This window comes from Gopherus flavomarginatus, chromosome 22, assembly GCF_025201925.1.
Source record: "Gopherus flavomarginatus isolate rGopFla2 chromosome 22, rGopFla2.mat.asm, whole genome shotgun sequence".
NCBI classification, from domain to species: Eukaryota; Metazoa; Chordata; order Testudines; family Testudinidae; genus Gopherus; species Gopherus flavomarginatus.
The window spans coordinates 7518515-7536781 of record NC_066638.1 but is presented as its reverse complement, the minus strand read 5'-3'; the positions used below and the strand labels follow the sequence as shown (position 1 = coordinate 7536781).

At 50.7% G+C, this 18267-nt stretch overlaps 1 protein-coding gene across 8 annotated transcripts in view; it reads right to left on the bottom strand.

The window, feature by feature from the left end:
* The window catches only part of MACF1 (microtubule actin crosslinking factor 1), a 249021-nt gene extending 233038 nt beyond the window's left edge, over window positions 1–15983 (bottom strand). For 7 of the 8 annotated variants that reach the window (XM_050932168.1, XM_050932180.1, XM_050932181.1 and 4 more), the window contains exon 1: window positions 15762–15983. In XM_050932168.1, coding sequence (XP_050788125.1) covers window positions 15762–15981 — 220 coding nt within the window. In that variant the 5' untranslated portion in view covers window positions 15982–15983. Of the gene's footprint in view, window positions 1–829; window positions 977–15761 lie in introns of those variants that run through there. The other variant, XM_050932171.1, reaches the window with a different exon arrangement.
* Between the last annotated feature and the right edge of the window lie 2284 nt (window positions 15984–18267).

Genomic DNA, 18267 nt, shown 5'->3' with positions numbered 1-18267 from the left:
CAGCATCCACACACTCACTAGCGACGGCAAGGGGTGGGAGAACAACCCTCCTTTTTAAAAGCCCTTACACGAAGCTACCTGACAGCCCCTCTGGGTGGGAAGTAAATGATTTAGGGTTCCCGGTGCCACCTCCAACCCCCTCCCCAGCTAAGCACCGCATCGCTGCTGGCATGCAGCCGAGCGCTGATCTCTGATAAACAAACTGACCAAGCCACACAAAGTGAGACTCTGTTTATGACAATCACCCCTAAAGCGTCTATGGCTTTAGACCCCCACTGACTAGCCTCTGGCTGGCTTTGCGCCATCACCGCCTGCCAGGAGGTGCTCATGGGAGGTGTGCGAGCCTACAAGAGAAAGGCAGATCTCAGGGGGGCCAGCCACCCCCCCCCCGAATGATGCGACTGTGTGTGGAGGGCTGAACAACAACAGGAGCCACTGATCCAGCCGGGGGAGCTGCCCCCCCCATGCCCATTACTGCGGTGAGACGGGGGGTGGGCAGACAAACAAGCCGCCGAGGCTCGAGTCCCTGTGGGAGGCAGGGGCCGCGCTGGGGGCTACGTCCTGCTCCTCCCCCAGCCCGGCCTTTGCCCATGGACCCTCCCAGCCGGGCCAGGCCCATCCCGGGGCAAGGGGCAGGCGGAGCAGCCGGCGGAAACGGCTCCATGGATCCGTGTCCCCGCAGCGGCGCGACCGAGCCTGCGGGAGCCGCCGGCAGAGCCTGCAGCGGGCCGGGCGAACCGGTCACCGCGCGGGGCCCCCGCTGCGCCCCGCCTCGGGGCCCCTTTGCCCCCCGGCTCCCGGGGCTCCCTCGCCCCGCCGCCGCCGCTACCTTTGTACCGCTCCAGCACATCCTCGTACGCCTGCACGAACTCCTTCTCCTGGCTGCGGGTGGCCGGGAGCAGCCCGGGCACGTAGCCGGCCATGGCGCTCCCCTGCCGGGCCTCGGTGCTGGCTGGCTCCGTCCCACGCTCGGCCCGGCTCCGCGCGCTGCAGCGGCCACGGCCGGTGTCCGCGGCTCCCGTTTCCGCCTCGGCTCCTCCCGCTGTCAGCCGCGGCTCGGCCCCAGCCCCCGGCCCGCCCCCGCCGGCCAAGCGGCGGCGACACCAGGCGGCCGGCCGGGGAACTGCGGGGGCAAGGCCGGGCCAGAGACGGGGGGGCGGCGGAGCTGGAGCTGGGTGTGGGGCTGCGGGGGCTGCCCAGGACATGGAAGCTGGGGGTGCTGCTGATGCTGTGCCCACGGGCCGGGAAAGGACACCAGATCCGGATCAGAACCCGGGAGAGGAGAGAAGCACCAGATCCGGATCAGAACCCGGGAGAGGAGAGAGGCACCAAATCCGGATCAGAACCTGGAAAATGAGAGAGGCGCCAGATCCAGATTAGAACCCGGGGGAGGAGGGGCACAAGAGCCTGGGAGTTGCAGGTCCAAAACAGAGGGGCCTTGAAAAGAAGAGTGAAGGGGATCTGACCGAGGGGAGGAGAGAAAGGGATCAGAACCTGAATTTAGCGGGACTCCACTTCTGGAATCAGAAATGGAGACGGGACAGAACTGGACTAAGATCCAGCCGCTGTCACAGGAGTAAGTACTGGAATCAAACCGGAACACACAGCACAGACCAAAACCAGAGAAGGAACTGCAGCCATGTAAAAACAAGAACAGAACAGAGCACACCCTAGACTGACAAGCGCTTTGAGTATCCAGACTCTCAGTGGAAAGTTAAGGAGAAATTATGAGAGAGGCATGGACCAAAACAGGATGCTGAAGCTGAGAGAAGGGGTAAGGAGAAAGGAACAGACTGCATCAGAGTCAGAGCCTGTGAGTTTGGCCTGAGAAACAGGAGTCCTTTAAAGAGAGCCTGGCTGAAATCTGAGGGTCAGCAGCTGGGACAGAACAAAGAGCAGGATCCTAGAGTCACACTGGAGCAGGGTTTCTGTCTGCTGAAAATCCCCAAAGGAACTTGCGTTCAGATTAGCAATTTTCCATTTCCCTACACTTCTTATATAGGCCCAATCCTGCAATCAGATCCATGTAGGTAGAGCCTTGTGCCTGGGCACAACGATTCGTCCATGCAGATCAGAGATCCTACAAAGACATAAACATGCTTAACTTTACACAGTGTGTGTGAAATTCTGGCTTCATTGCAGTAAATGGCAAAAGTGGGGAGGGGGCATGGATCAGCGTTCACATTGCACTTCCCATCAGTACCGGGCCCGAGCCAGGGAAGCTAATGATCCAACCAGCGGACCAAATTCAGTGTGAATCCTGGTCAGGTGTCACCTGATGCACATTGTGCATATGCTAAGAAGAATGGCAAAAGCCACACTGACTGCAAGGGAGCCAGGATTTCACCCTGACAATACTCCCCTTGACTTCCCTGGAATTACTCACTGGTCAAACTCCCTGGTGTAAGGACCTTCTGACCTGTATGTTTTGTAAAGCGCTGGCCACATTTTCAGTGCTTAACAAATAAATCATACCTGCACCAATGGTGTAGTAGTTTTTCATGCAATTATTCTGCCCCCATTTGTTTCAAATTTACTTTCAGGATTATGGCGCCACATGAATTAAACAGAAAAATGATGATTCTGGTGATATTTTGCACCCTAGATCTGTGGATCATTCAAGTGACATTTTAAACCTGACAGAACAGGGAACTTTAAGCCAGTTTCGCAAGTATATGCAAATTAAGCTAATCATGGCACAATAGCAGGCGTGAAGGCCTCAACATTAGCACACGTCATGCACCAAACTGGGATTTAGGCTTTCATTCCCTAGCTCAGTGCTTCTCTGCAAACTTTAACAGGGGGCCACTAACTGTGGGTGCCTCCAGTTTTGGGTGATAACCAAACTGAAATAACTTGGGTCTAACTTTCAAGAGCACTAAGCACCCAAACATTCATCTGAAGTCATGGGAGATGTTGGTGCTCAGCACCTTTTCAGAATTAGTCCCATTGTGCCTCAAATTTCATCACCCAAAAATGGAGGCATCAAAAATTAGAGGCTAGCTGTGAAAATGTAGCTGCGTGCTGCCCAGCACCCCCTTCCACATGGTTTGTACATAAGCTTGAAGCAATACCCATGTGCCTTATCAACTCGAAACATCTGTATTGGCATTACATATTCTACAAGTCTTGCCAAAGTGTAAATGACAGTAATAAGGCAGATTTGTCAGGAGATAGTTTAATAGATCAAGTATCATACCAGCGGAGGGTTTCACATTAAATAAGCAGTGTGACAGGTAAGACCTGTCTAGAATGGCTGGTGTGCAAAGAACCCAGCATAGAAAAATAAGTAGTGGAGGAAAAACAAGCAGCAGATAATCAATGATTTTCAATTTTAAAAGTGCCTTAACTCCAGATGAGTGTTTGTTTGGTAGATGGCCTGGTCTTAATAACATTAGTATCAAAATGGCCCAGGGTGGCTTTGAAATTAACACCTCCGTAAGATAAATGGGTAAGCAGAGGTCAGATTTGTTACTGATACTTTTATTTACCTTTGAGTCTTGGAAGCTATTTGTGTAACCAAAGAGTGTATACACTAGTAATTGGAAAAACATCAGAGGAGTTGGTTTTGCAAAACCTCCCCAGTCTTGGATTGATTTTGAAATAGTTCGTCAGTCCGGATTTGATTCTGCAAAATCAAAAACCAGGGTGGGGTGTGAATCCAGGTCAGATCATCACTGATGCAAAACCTCCACATTCAGCCTTTGGGTTTTGTCCCACAGCCTAATTAGACTAGTATAATATGCAACAAAACCCCGAAGTCACAGGATCTCCGAGTTCCTTGTGGCTCTGTTTTTTGGAGCACATTTGCAAATCTCTGAAACATGGTTATTCTCACAATGCTTCTCTTCCCACACCCTCTGACTAACTCAGCAGGTGTGGAAAGAAAAAAGAAATGCAGTTTGAGTGGCACCTAGTGGGGAAAGTTGGGTAATGCAAGAAAACCCACCACCTGCTCTCTAGAGAAGCATGAGCGAACATAGAAGAGAGGCAGTTACAATCGTCAGAGGTCACTGGGGATTATGGGAGGCGGCCGGACAATTCAGAAGGGTTGTCACTGAAACGTGGCCAGGGCACAAGGCGACTGTGGAGGGACTTCTTCACTTGATCCCACATTTCCTCCTTCCTGGGGCTTTTGAGTTTTTGCACTGTAAAGTAAATGACATTCCTCCTACTCCTTGCAATAGAAAATGGAACCAACCCAGGCAGCTAGACATAGGATCTACTCCTACTTTTCCTGGGCAACACCAGCCCCCATCCCATCTCCTGGAAAGATCAGCTCCCACAACCAGTCCTGGGCAGCCAAATGTGGGATTTCACACACACCTTCCTCTCCAGGCCAAACAAATATGTAATCGAATTCCCTCTTTACCCTAGCAGGCAGGTCTGGATTAACCAATGTGCACTGACTTGCACAGGGCTTCCATCTAAGGGGAAGTCAGAACCCTGGGGGACCCACCCATGCACAAAAGAACAAAAACAACTCGGTGCCAGGAAGGGGGCAGGGCAGGGCATCACAGGAGGAGGGCCCCGCCTGCATGCTATGGCCAGAGCCAACATGCCCAAGCAAGGAACCAAGCCAGCCCCACCCCATGGGACAGGAGCCGCTGCAGGGTGAGTGCAGGGCAGGATCACTCCCCAACCCCTCCCCAGACCTCCCACCCACCCACTCCCCAGGGCAGGGAAGGTGGGGCCCCCCACTACTGTAGTGCAACCCCCAACCACTTCACTGGGTACCAAGGACTCTGCGTTAACTACTGGCCTAGTTCCACACATGGGCTGTTGACCCCTTTCTCTCGTGGATAGGCACTTTGTGGCTGAGTCTATGCCCCTCCTAGGCAGCCCCACAGACAACAATTCACCCTGAAATTGCTCCTGATCCCAGATCTCCCACTGGACAGCAGAGCACTCCCATCGCCAGCCTGCTCGCCATACTGGATTCCGAGATGAGATGGAGGAAATCAGTCTCCTGCCACTAGGCCGGGCCCCACCTCTTGGCCTGACTTGGCTCGGCTAATCCACTTTCATATGGCAGACTTTTTCCCTTCTTGTCAGATTCACCACCGCCCCGTCCCCAGCCATGCCCCCTCATTCTGCCTCTCTGGACAGTTCTGTGCCTTGACAGGAGGAGAAGGTTTCTGCTGGATCCAGACTCCTGCTCCAGAGCTGGGAGTTGGAGAAATCCTGGTAGGTTCTTTTTTTTTGCCACTGTAAGATTTGGCCTTCGCCTGTCAGAGACACGCATGCCTTGTGACCGGGTGTCCCGGATGGGGGCAGGCAGCCCGGAGAGACATTCCCTGCTTGAAGGTTCTGTAACCCTGGCAACCAGCAGAATGGTTACTCAGACTTCTGGGTTACCATGGCAATGTGAAAAGCCGCCTTCCACTTCAGTCCCTGTGGCTCTTTAAGCCACAGAGCAGACAATTTCCTTTTGCTTTCTGTGTCTGCCATACAGGGAGCATCTCCAAGTGCGCTAATCCTTCCCTCACAGAGCTGGGTGCCCTGTAATCCCTCCCTCGCTCCCAAATACACTCCCTGCTCTTAGAGGCTTAAACCCAGCACGAAACCTCCAAAGCAGCAAAGCCCCCAGCCCTTGATTCATCAGCCCCTGAACTAGCTGAAAGAACAACAACTGCATTTCACACTCAGAGCACTTCAGAAATACGAACGACTCCTCACCCAGCCCTATCCCTGCCAACGCCTCTTTAGAGATGGGGAAACTGAGGCACAGAGCAGGGGCCTGACTAGCCCATGGCCACACAAGCAAGTCAGCGGCAGAGCTGAGAAAAGAACCCAGGAGATCCCGGCCCCACGTTTGTGGGTCAGATCATGCCCCTCTTGCGGGTCTAATTTCCAAGTCCCACCCAATAATACAGTTGTTTCTAAAACTTAATCTTCATTAGCCAGGGGGACTAAATCCTCCATGACGCCACAGAACAAATAGGGGAGGAGGAGAAGCACAGGGATGGTGCACTTGTGCCTACTCAGATTCCTCAATTCTGAGTCTAGTGTACAGTAAATCTGTTCTCTGGTGGTAGTTCCAACTGCAGTGCTTAGCACAGACACTGACTGTTGGACTACATTACCCAGAACCCCTTACAGGAAGTTGGGTGTGTCTCCTTTTTCAGAGTGAAAAATAGAGCTGGACGGATTTTGTTAAGAGGAAACCTCATGGAATCTGTGTTTTCCTTGCAAAATATTAATCACAGACATGAGTCTTCTCTGATGCAGATTTTACACTAAGCCAATTTTTTGTATTTATTTGCATCAACAAATGGCAGCTTTCACATCAAAACATGCAACCTTTTGGCACTTCAGTTTTCACTAGAAACAAGTGCTGAAATCCAAAATTCTGAAAATGTTGAGGTGTATGCTCTTGGGACCCAATGCATTAAAGCACATGCTTAAAGTTAAGATCATTGAGGTCAATGGGAATTCTCGTGCTTAAAGACAGGTTTCAGAGTAGCTGCATGTGCTTAAGTCAGTGGTCCCCAAACTGTGGGGCATGCCCGAAGGCACAGAGAAATGTCGAGGGGGCCGCAGTGGGGCCTGAGCCAGGCCCCTAAGGGGGCAGGGAGAGAGCACCACCCAGCCCTGCTCTGCCCCCAGTTCCACTCCGCTAGGGTTGCCAATTTTGGCTGGACATATTCCTGATTTTATTACATGACATAATCTTTAATTAAAGGTTACTCTTTAAGTCCTAGAAACTCCAGGACAATCCTGGAGGGTTGGCAGCCAAATGCAGCCCCACTCCCATTGCCAACCCCAGCCATAGCTACAGCTCCCACTCTCAGCTCCCAGCCCCCACTCTTGGCCACCAGCGGTAGCTCCCGGCCAAGACTCCGCTCGCGGCCCCGGGGAGGCACAGACACATTCTGCTAAGAACATAAGAACGGCCATACCAGGTCAGAGCAAAGGTCCATCCAGCCCAGTATCCTGTCTACTGACAGTGGCCAATGCCAGGTGCCCCAGAGGGAGTGAACCTAACAGGCAATGATCAAGTGATCCCTCTCTTGCCATCCGGGGGTGGGCGTGCAAGAGGAAAAATTGGGGGACCACTGGCATAAGTGCTTTGCTGCACTGTGACCCAAAATAGGGCTCTGGAGTCTGAACGGAGCTAAGTGAATTCCACTCTGCTGTAATCTCTGAAGACTGTTTTCCTCTTAAGGAATCTTCCCCTAGAATCTGAGGCCCTTAATTTTTTTAAGAACCTTTCCAGTTCATCTTTGAAAGCATGTGGGCCGTGGCAGGCAAATTATAACGCTAACTAAAAGCTTGCTTTTTACCTTGCTGCTTTAATCAGCGAGGGTAATTAACACCGTATTGTGGTCTTGTGCACTGCCACATTGTGTGTCCCTCGGGGGGGAGGTTTTAAATTCAGGAGATTATGATGGCACGAGGCAGCTCTTCGTGCATTGGTGCTGCCGTCCTTGCAGCTAAATCTCTGGACGGCTTGTGTGCCTGCTGAGTAACGAAATAAGACAACGGTCCATGACAAGCAAAATAACAACTACCCTGACAGATTTTCATTTAAACCAGCTCCTCTGGCTGCTCACAGCAGACACAAGAAATATCAGCTCTTCTCATATGAATTCTCTCCCCCCCTGCCTGTGGAAACCTGGCTCGCTCATCCTGCACAGCCACTCCCAGCAAGGAACAGGAAAGACCGTCTGTCCCTTTAGAACAGGCCAGATTTGTTGTTTGCCTCCCATCGGAAAGCGAGCTCTGATTTTAGAGGTGTATGAAATAGACTTATAGACAACTGAATTAAAAACAGTTATAAGGAAATGAAAAAGCTTTGCTTACTAGCTGGCTTTTTTTAATTCCACCTTGGGCATCTCACGGCTGTTCAAAAGCTGCCATCTCCCTAACGCGAGGCAGAATTTGCATCTCACCAACCAGCAAAGAATAATCAGGTTTATTCCCACATCCCTGGGACTTGCATTTAAACTGGTTTCTTTAATGTGTGTTAATTAAACAATTACTTTTGCTCTGGAAGGGGAGTGTATTGGAATGGCTTCGACCAAGCCACTCGGCTAAAGATTAAAACTGAACTTCGCAATGACAAAGGAGCCCAAATGTCACTGTGAATGTGGATGAAACATGGACCCTTGGAAAATACCAGCAGGGCCTCTCGTGTATCTGCCCGACTGCTGCCCTTTTCTGTCTTTAGGATTGGGCTTCTCAGTCCCAGCCCCACTCCCTTCACATAGATATTGGGCTGCATTCTGCTCTCTGGGCTAAATTCACAAGTGTGCTTTGGTCATGCAATGCTTAGCGCTGCAACACCTCACTCCTAGGTGCCCCTGCCACCTTGTGCAATCCTCATCTCAGAGTCAGAACATAAGAATGGCCATGCTGGGTCGGACCTGTGGTCCATCTAAACCAGTATCCTGCCTCTGACAGTGGCCAGCACCAGGTGCTTCAGAGGGGATGAACAGAACAGGGCAATTTATTGAGTAATCCATCCCCTCTCATCCAGTCCCAGCTTCTGGCAGTTGGAGGTTTAGGGACACCTGGAGCATGGGGTTGCAGCCCTGACCATCTTGGCTAGTAGCTGTTGATGGACCTGTCCTCCATGAACTTATCTAATTCTTTTTTGAACCCAGCTATACTTTTGTTCTCCACAACATCCCCTGGCAATGAGTTCCACAGGTTGATTGCACATTGTGTGAAGAAGTACTTCCTTTGGTTTGCTTTAAACCTGCTGCCTATTCATTTTATCAGGTGATCACTAGTTCTTGTGTTACGTAAAGGAGTACATGACACTTCCTTATTCACTTTCTCCACACCATTCATGATTTTAGACCTCCTTCATATCCCCCTTTAGTTGTCTCTTTTCTAAGCTGAACAGTCCCAATTTTTTTAATCTCTCCTTGTCTGGAAGCTGTTCCACACCCCAATCATTTTTGTTGCTCTTCTCTGCACCTTTTCCAATACTAATATATCTTTTTGAGATGGGGAGACCAGAACCACATGCAGTATTCCAGGTGTGGGTGTACCATAGATTTATATTATGGCATTATGATATTTTATCTATCCCTTTCCTAATGGTTCCTAACACTCTGTTAGCTTTTCTGACCGCTGCTGCACACTGAGCGGATGTTTGTAGGGAACTATCCACAATGATGCCAAGATCTCTTTTCTGAGTGGTAACCGCTAGTTTAGACCCTATCATTTTATAGGTCCCCAGGCGCCACATACAATCTATGGGGAGAGTTAGGCATCTAACAAAGATATTCCCAGAAGCCAGCAAGCTGAATGGGGAGCCACCTAAGCTAGCCAAGAAAGAAATGCAAAGAAAAGGGGCAAGACTTAGGGCCCAGGCTCACAAAAGTACCAACGTATCTAACTCCCACTGACTCCAGACTGACAGACCAGAGATGGCGCCTCCCACCAGTTGGGATTCTCAGCTGTGAACCCTCTTCCGGAGGCAGTCACCTCAGCCAGGTCAGCCCTTTCTTGCCAACAAACAGAGAGAGACCCCCCCAGCCCACTGCAGCGTGCATGGGGCCAGCACCTGGGAGATGGGAGACTCCGATTAAAATCCCAACTCCGCCTGAGTTAGAGCAGAGACTTGGACCCAGGTGAGCATCGTCGCCACCAGGTTATTGGCTCTCATGGGGCTGGCTGTCCCAATCTCTCCTCTGGGAGCTGTTCCTCTTTGTCTAAATAATTCCATATTTACTAGGGGAGAGAGTGACTGACTCTGTAGCCCAGGGACCCGGGCACTCACCTGGGAGATGGGAGACCTGGATTCAAATCCCTGCTCCAAATTATACAGTGTGGAGATGCAAATAAGTGTCTCCAACACCCCAGGGGAGTGCTTTAAGCACTTAGCTAATGGGTATTCTGGGCCTGCCCCTCCTACTGTCTTTTGTGCAAAGCTCACTCCGGTAGGCATGCACAGAGCCTGGATCAGGCCCTGCCGGTGACGTAGGTGGGGGGAAGAACGCCTGGTCTGAGAATGCTGCCGGGGCTCCCAGCAGTTTGTTAGCCGTGGGGCAGAGTCTGGACTTTGTTCACTTCTACCAGAGGAAAATTAGGCACCGGGGGACTTCAGGCAGCAGCTGAGCAGTGGCTTTGAGAATGTCGGTAGTGCCTAAATGTTGGACTTCGGCACCTAAGGAGACAGTTCAGCCCTAAGTATATTCATATCTCTAGCCTCCTACTTAGTCCAGTGTAAATCCAGAGCTAATCCCCAGCAGGCAGTCTCTGGAGTTACTCCACATGGATACCAGCAAACCTGAAATCAGAATACGGCCCACGGGCTGAGCAAGTCCAAACAGGTTTAGGATCAAAGGGTCTTTTCAATCCAAAGTAGAGCATCTGCTGCCATGAGCACGAGAATTTGCCAAGCCAGTGAAATAAGACAGATCAGCCTGGGCCACAGGAGCGAATTGTAAAGAAAGTTAGTCTCTAAACCTGTCTCGTCTGAGGACCCTACATGAAGCCACTCCCAGCCACACTTCCACAGATAGGTACCAGAATCCTTTGCTCTACTTCCCGCTCCTGGTGGGAATGGGTGGGCACTCAGGTTTACAAGCCACTCATGTGACCAGATGCTGCCAGGTGAGTGCCTGAAAGCTCATCGCCTTCAGTGGAATGTCAAGGTGTCCCGCACCGCTCAGAAAGCCAGACAACAGCTGAGCAAACATGCTTCAGAGAAGAGAAGGGAACAGATTCACCCACACACCTCAAGTGCTGGGGACAGCCCTGAGGGTGAAGACCTGTTGCCTGAGAACTGCTGCACTCAAGGCTCCTGTCAAGTCTTTAAACAATAATCCCTCCCCCGCCCCCAGTCCACCCAGAAAGACAGTTGCAAAAATGTAACTAACAAGCAACAAACAAAGTGAGACAAAGTCTGTGGCCTGCTCGGCACAGAAGCAGTTTTCGCTTCTAAGATTGTCTCCTAGCGTCTCCTGCCCATTGCCCCGTCCCCTACCCACAACAGCATGTTGTCATTTTGGTGTGTTTCCACTCACTGGGGCAGTGACTGTCCTTTTTTTTCACAGATCCATAGATTGTAAGACCCAGGCTTGAGAATTTCGCCCAGTGATTCCTTCTGCCAGCCCAATACACTGTGGTTGAACTAGAGTGTATCTTTTAGAAAGGCATCTGGTCTCTTTGTAGAGACTTCAAGTGACAGAGAATCCACCCCATCCCCGTAAAGTATCATGCACAGCGACTGCACTAGAGACAGTTCATAATAATAATATTCTGTGCAGCTACAGCCTCTGCTTTCTAAGTGCTCTATGAATAGTGATGAAATAAACCTCACGGCACCCACCATGAGCTGGGGCCATACTAAGATCCGCCTTTTACAGATGGGTTAACAGCACAGAGCTAAAGTGAGGTGCTCAAACACACAGCAAGTCTGTAATAACAGCTGGGAAGAGAACCCGATTCCTGGCCCTCTGCTGTTGGAGCCCTGTGACATTGTCTTGCTTCATTAACAGAGGCATCTGCGGTGGAGAGCGAGCCACGCCCTGAGTGCTGCCCTGACACTGGGTTGGCTGATGGAATGCTCTTTGTGATCCGTTCTCTGCTCTCTGCAGCGTGGGGAACAGAGTGATAGTTCCGAGGCCCGGATTGTTTCAGGAGTGGGCCAAGGGAGCAGGATGGCGATGGGGAAGGCAATGGAAGAGAAGAGAAGAAAAGAGAACAAGGAGGAGGAGAGGTGGAGATAGAAGTCAAGAGGACACAAGTAGCAAGTAGTTGTGTTGTCCCTGAACCCAGAAATTCTTTTGGCCCAGCCACTCATTCGCTCCCCACTGACATCACCTGTGAAATCCACAGAATCCAATATTTGATCCAGGCCAATTCTGCCTTCATCTTGTGACCCACCACAGCTGTCATTCACCCCCGCTGTGCTCTCTTGGGTGGATCGGGATGTACTTATCCCACTGGCGATGAGTACAAGCTTCTGTAGTCAGACTAAAGGGGTGGAATCCATACAAGTGCCGGGGGAGAGTTCTGTATTTCAGTGAGTTGATTCAACTCCCCCTCCTCAAATGACCAATCCAGGGGTCCCAGTCATTGGTGGGGGCAGATAGGGACAGAGTCGCATCCTGGCACTAGTAATCTCCTTGTGAAATGAGCATGGGCTTCTTTAATGAGAGGCAGCTGTCTCTGTGTTAATGTGGTATTAGCTCCACCCTGATTGTACCAAGAGGTGCTCATTCTCACTGAAATAGCTAAAACAAAATTCCCTCCGATATCTGTCCCCGGGTCATGGCCTCAAGTGTGGATGGAAACCAGGCATCTGACACCATTCCAAACTGGAACCCATCCCAGGAAGATGTGGAGGTCACATCTCCTCATGCTTTGGTGCAGCCTCCAGCAAAGATCTCAATAAATAATGTAAAAACCCATGTCAATATTTCAACACATTTTCAAACCCAGTGACATGAAACTGCTTCCAACTCTTTCTTCCCTGCTGAGTGCAGTCTAGCTGCAACTCACAAGTTATTTTTAATATGAAATCTGCATAAAAGCAGATTATATGACATTCTCTTTCCTTTAATCACGGGCTGGATCTACCCAGCATGACGACAGACCCTGGCATTACAGAATGGAAGGAAAGATCAGAGCAAACTCACAGCTGGGAAAATAGCAGCATTTCTCATTTCTTCAGCTTGGACCCAAATCAGTGCAACCCCCAACTCCACTGTGAATGGCAGGTGCTCGTCACCTTGCAAGAGGGATCAGCACTCTACAGGACCAGTTTATTTCACATTGTAGGGAAGCAGATCAGGAACGCACTGCTAGGCAGAATGCAATCCTGAGCAGTGCTGAGTCCACTGAGTTGTGATACTCAGCGCCCCCCAGAATCAGGGCCACACTTTGCATCCTTTCTTCCAGCCATTTTCATATTCCAGCCTCCAAGGCCCAGGGCTTTCCCACGCCCCTGCTACTTGATTTTACCTCCAGTCCCAGGCAGAGCATTTTTAAGAATTACCATTTTAATTGGCTGGTTCCTCCTGCCCAGAGACTCCCAGGGGGAGGGATAGCTCAGTGGTTTGACCATTGGCCTACTAAACCCAGGATTCTGAATTCAATCCTTGAGAGGGCCACTTAGGGATCTGGGGCAAAATCAGTACTTGGTCCTCCTAGTGAAGGCAGGGGGCTGGACTCAATGACCTTTCAGGATCCTTTCCAGCTCTATGAAATAGGTATATCTCCATATATTAATAGCATTTGCAAACAAAATGACAAACTCACCCCATGAAGCAGCCTTCCAAGTGGGCTGGGGAATTCTGCATCTCTCTCCCCAGAAGAGAGGTGGATTAACTCTTTCTGTTCCCCTGGGGCTGGTTGGTATCATTATTTATTATTTATATTACAGTAACACCATGTGCAGCTGGTCAAAACTAGGAATTTTCATTTGGCAGGAAATTTTGATATTTGACCTTTCCCACCCAATGGAAATGTGCATTTTCTTTCATTTTTGGAAAATTTTCATTTAGAAAAAAATTCAACATTTCATTTCAGGATAAAATTTTAGTTTCAAAACAAAATTTCACATTTTTTCCTACACAATTCTTTTTCTATGGGAAATTTTGTCTAAAATCTTCCAGTCAGCTCTACTGAGGACCCCCAGTCATGGACCAGAGCCGGCTTGTACTAGGCATGTACAGACCCGAATCAGAAATGGTCTCTGCTCCAAAGTGTCTACAATCGAAAGCTGACATTAAAGCATGGTTCTATCCTGGACCCCACTTGGCCTTACAGGGGCAAGGTTGGCAAGAGCCAAATGGAATTGATTTTATTTTAACTTGGGGGGTATTTTAGACCCTTCCTCACTGGATGTGAGGAATTAGCTCCACCTCTTGTTAATGACATCAAAGAGAGAGTCCTCTAGGGTTTCCTCATGACAGCTGCTGTTTTCAAGGAGACAATCAGCAGCAGACATTTAAGGCCAATCTGGGGGCACTGTGACACACACATAGGGTGACCAGACAGCAAGTGTGAAAAGTCAGGACTGGGGGTGGTGCAGAGGGACCATACATAAGGGACCATTTGCTCATCTAGCCTGGATTCCTGTGTAGTGCAGACCATTACATTTCATGCTGGAGGGTGAGGGTTGAGGCCTGTGTGATTTCAGGGGGGACCCAAAGTGAGATGACCATCTTGCACTTCTCCTAGGGTGACCAGACAGCAAATGTGAAAAATTGGGATGGGGGTGGGGGGTAATAGGAGCCTATATAAGAAAAAGACCCAAAAACCAGGACTGTCCCTATAAAATCGGGACATCTGGTCACCCTACACACACACACACCCCAAGGTACTCAGCACTAAGCCCCGCTCCTGCTCCTCTCCATCCCCAAGAGATAGGTAGGGCAGGTGGGTGGGACTGGAGTCACTTTCCCCAGCTGGGGGAGGAAGGACTACTCATTTGGACTCAAACCAAGAGAAATGTTCCTGGTGCCCTGCCGCCAATTAAACATATGGTCAAAAAGGATACAAACAAAACAGCAATAAACCCTGCCTATAGAGAACCACCCAGCAGGAAAACCACTGCATGCCCATCCTAGGCCCCTGCCCATACTGATGAGCGGATAGTTTCCACCTCTGCCCCCAAGGATGCCCCCTGAGCCACTACAAATGTTTTGATTCCTCCAATCCCCTTGCAAATGGCTCAGTTTGAACACTATCAACGAGGCACCACAGTGGGGGCAAGAGAACTCGCAACCCATCAAACCTGCCCCTTGCATTTCATTTCACATCCACTTGCCATGGACACCCAGCTGCATGTGACCCAGCAGACTAAGTAATTGTCACGAAACCATGATGCTGCAGCTCAGAGGCTGGCTCAAATACTGGGGTTTTGAATGGCCAGCTCATGGGAGATGGAGTAGACCTGTGCAGATCAGGAATCTCCCATGAATGAAGGGATGGGTGGCCACCTTATCCCAAAAAACAGCATTTTTTCTTCCATACCCCCCTTTTCATTTAATTTCAGCACCAGACTCATGGCCCAGGGCTGAAGGAGAGAGTGAAAGGGCTCTTCCAATCAGTGGGGACATTGAAGGACCATCATCATCTCCTAGCATTGCTATGGTAGAGTGCCACGGAACTGATGCTGTGTCTACATTGGCAGACAATGGGATACATGATTCCCTACTGGAGATGCTCCGCGAGCGGCAGAAATGGTGGAAGATAGAGAGGAGACGGGAGGGGAACATGCAGGCTCAGGCACTGAATTATCTAAACTGGCTTTGTAGTGAAAATACTCAAGCTCCAGGTACACTACATCTTCCACCACTGACACCCACAGTGGTAAAGACACCTGTGGTGGCCTGTCTACAGTATGGCTTCCACTGCTGATGGAACTGCACAGATGGTGAATTATAGGTCCCATTTCTTCCACAGCACAGGCGGCTTGAGAGACCTCAGGCCACTTTTGTACCACCCTACACTGTGGCACTACCACTGACAGCAGCTAGCTTTCACTCCCTTTCATTCAAATGATGGGGCGAGTCCAGTGCTCTATGGCAGAACAAATCTGATTCTGGGTCCCTCACTCCCAGGGCTCGCAGGAGGCTTGGAGCGCTCCAGAGAAGCATGATCAATCCTATAGGAGTGGGGTACTTGGGATGGCTCTTAGGCAGCCATTCTGGGCTGACGCAAGGAGTGGCATGAATGAGCTCTAAAAGAAGGCATATCTGATGGGGGCCTCATGCCGAGATTCAGGGGACAGTTATAAAGGAACCAATAGAGACATGGCTTTAATTCCTAGATACTGCATGTTTCCTTACCAGCTACTCTGACAACAGCTCTCTCTGCTGGGTCCAGCACTGAATCCTGGCTCTTCCGCTTCTTCTGCTCATGCAGGGGTAAATTCCAAGGTAAGGTGTCGCCCGGGGGGCAAGGAGACAGACTTCCCGACCTCTCACTTCTGTAGGACCTCTCGCTCCGGCACGACCTCTCGCTCCGGCACGACCTCTCGCTGAGGGTCTCTTCATCGGAGGAAGACATGACTCACACAAGAGGGATGCGCTACTCTTCAGCGACAGCGATCTGTGGGTGGATAAAACAACACATGAAGTTCAGCTCCATGGGAAGATACTAGCAACCTTCTCTTGATTTTCCAAGCAGTCCTACCAACATGTGGCCACTGGGTGGCTCAGGGGGTTGGCATTGCAATAGGGATCCTTTCCAGTCCAAGGCACCTGTTCCAGTTTGACACGGGCAGGTAATGAGTGCTGAGCACTTATGACCTAATGGCTGTCAGCTGCCTACGGGAAATTAGTTGGTGTGGGCCTCCACTCAGGGTCCCTGTGGAAATGGCGATCTCAGCAGAAAAGAGCAAAGGCTGAAATAGGCCTGGGGACCCTGAGAGATGCCACTCCAAGGCAGGTTTAAGGCAGGACGGTGCGAGTGGAAGCATATGCTGCTATTGCATGTGATGTGTCTGTTCTAGGCCTGAACAGCCCTTCATCCTTGCTCAGTTCTCATGACACCACCAAAAGCCCTACCAGCTCAGAGCTGCCCCCCAAGCCAGGCTGGAGGGCAACAGCCTGAGGGCCCTCACACCAATGTCCAGACAATGCTAACTGGCATGGCAGCTTCCTGAAAGCAGAAACCTGCCAAGAGCACCCAGAAATCCAGCAGCGTGAGCTTCCTCACAGCAGTGCCAGCTAGAGTCTGCCACAGTGTGAACTGCCTCACAGCAGGGGCCTGCAGTGCCAAGCAGAACAATCACTGTGTGAACGTACTCAGAACAGTGCCCTGTAAGTGCCAGCTACGATTCCTCGCCTATGAACTGCCTCTCAGAAGCTGTGAATTTCCTCACAACAGTGCCCTGCCAGTGCCGTCTAGCACTCCCGGCCTATGAACTTCCCTCTAGAGCTGTGAACTAGAACAGCAGCCTCGTGATCTTTCTCACAGCAGTGCCCTATGCACCATTGCCTCAGTTTCCCATTTTCTGTTACAGGATGATTTCAGTCTAGGGCTCCAAATAGGAAGTCCAACAGCATCATCTTGTCTTGGCCATCAAAATATAGGTTGGTATCTCTGGAGCAATATGCACCTTGCTCAGTTCAACAAAGCAAACTCTGATTTTTTTTTAATCAGACAATAAGGCAGCTTAAAATCTAAACTACTAAGAAATATCCATTGTCCCCGATCTTCCCCAAAGTGGGAGCAACTGTAAAAATCCACTTTATTAACATTATAGGAAGAAATTGGTAGCAGCTTCCTGTCCTAAGTAGCAAGTGAGTCCTTCAGCGAGCAAATAAGCACTTTGCAATAAGACATATTTTAAATTACTCATATTTTATTCTCTAGAACCACTGGGAAAGAAATGTGCCTGACTCCTAAAGCCTGTAATGGAGGAGCGGCTGTCTCTATGGAGGACAGCATTTGTAGTAGTAGTAGTATGTAAGCAGTGAAACAGGAACAAAGAGAAAAAAAATCAAGAGAAATAAATAATTTCATGAGTCATGCACCTCCCAATAATAAGCAAAAAAAATTTTTTTTTGCTATGTTTATTCTCTAAAATGTGGAGCTGCACATCTATATGCTGTCCGCCTGCATTTGCCATGCTAAGAGAAATAGAGGGAAAATGTCTCTTCTCCCCATTTTCTTGGGAACACACCCACATCAGGGGCAGCCAGGAATAAGGACTGAAACCCTGTTTGCATAGCCGGGGAAGGAGGCTGCTTGTCTGCGAGGGAATTGTGAGGCGGCCGGGGGGGTTAACAGGGGAATAGCGGGGCGATCACTGCTATGATGTGTCCAGGCAGTCGCAGGTGCAAGGAGGGGAGCAATGTACATGGACTGCGATGGCTTCGGTGCATGCCACGGGCAGATCGGGCCAGGGGACAGGCTGCTTCTGCAGCAAGCCCCCTCCCCACCCAGTCCCCCATCCACCCGTCCCGCAGCCCCCAGCCTCGCCAGCTGCCCGTTATCGACGGCAAAGCCATCGAGCTGCTGGTCCCCCGCGGCAAAGGACAGAGCCCTGCGAACGCCGCTCCCCGCCGGCACGGGGAGGGGCCGCCAGAGGTGCCCCTTGGCGCCGAGCATCTGCCATGGATCCAGCCCGCACCCCCCCCCAACCCCCCAGGCTCGCAGCACTTACCCCCGCGCCCGGCGGCGGCCTCCCGGGTCAGCGCCCCGCTCCGCGCCCGGCCCCTGGGGCGCTCACCCGGCAATGGCTGGCTCCGGGACGCTGCAAAGGCAGGATGGAGAAAATAAATCCCCCCAAAGAATAGGAGCATCCGAGCGTGTGCAGCCCATCGCCGCTCCCAGCCCCGCTCCGCT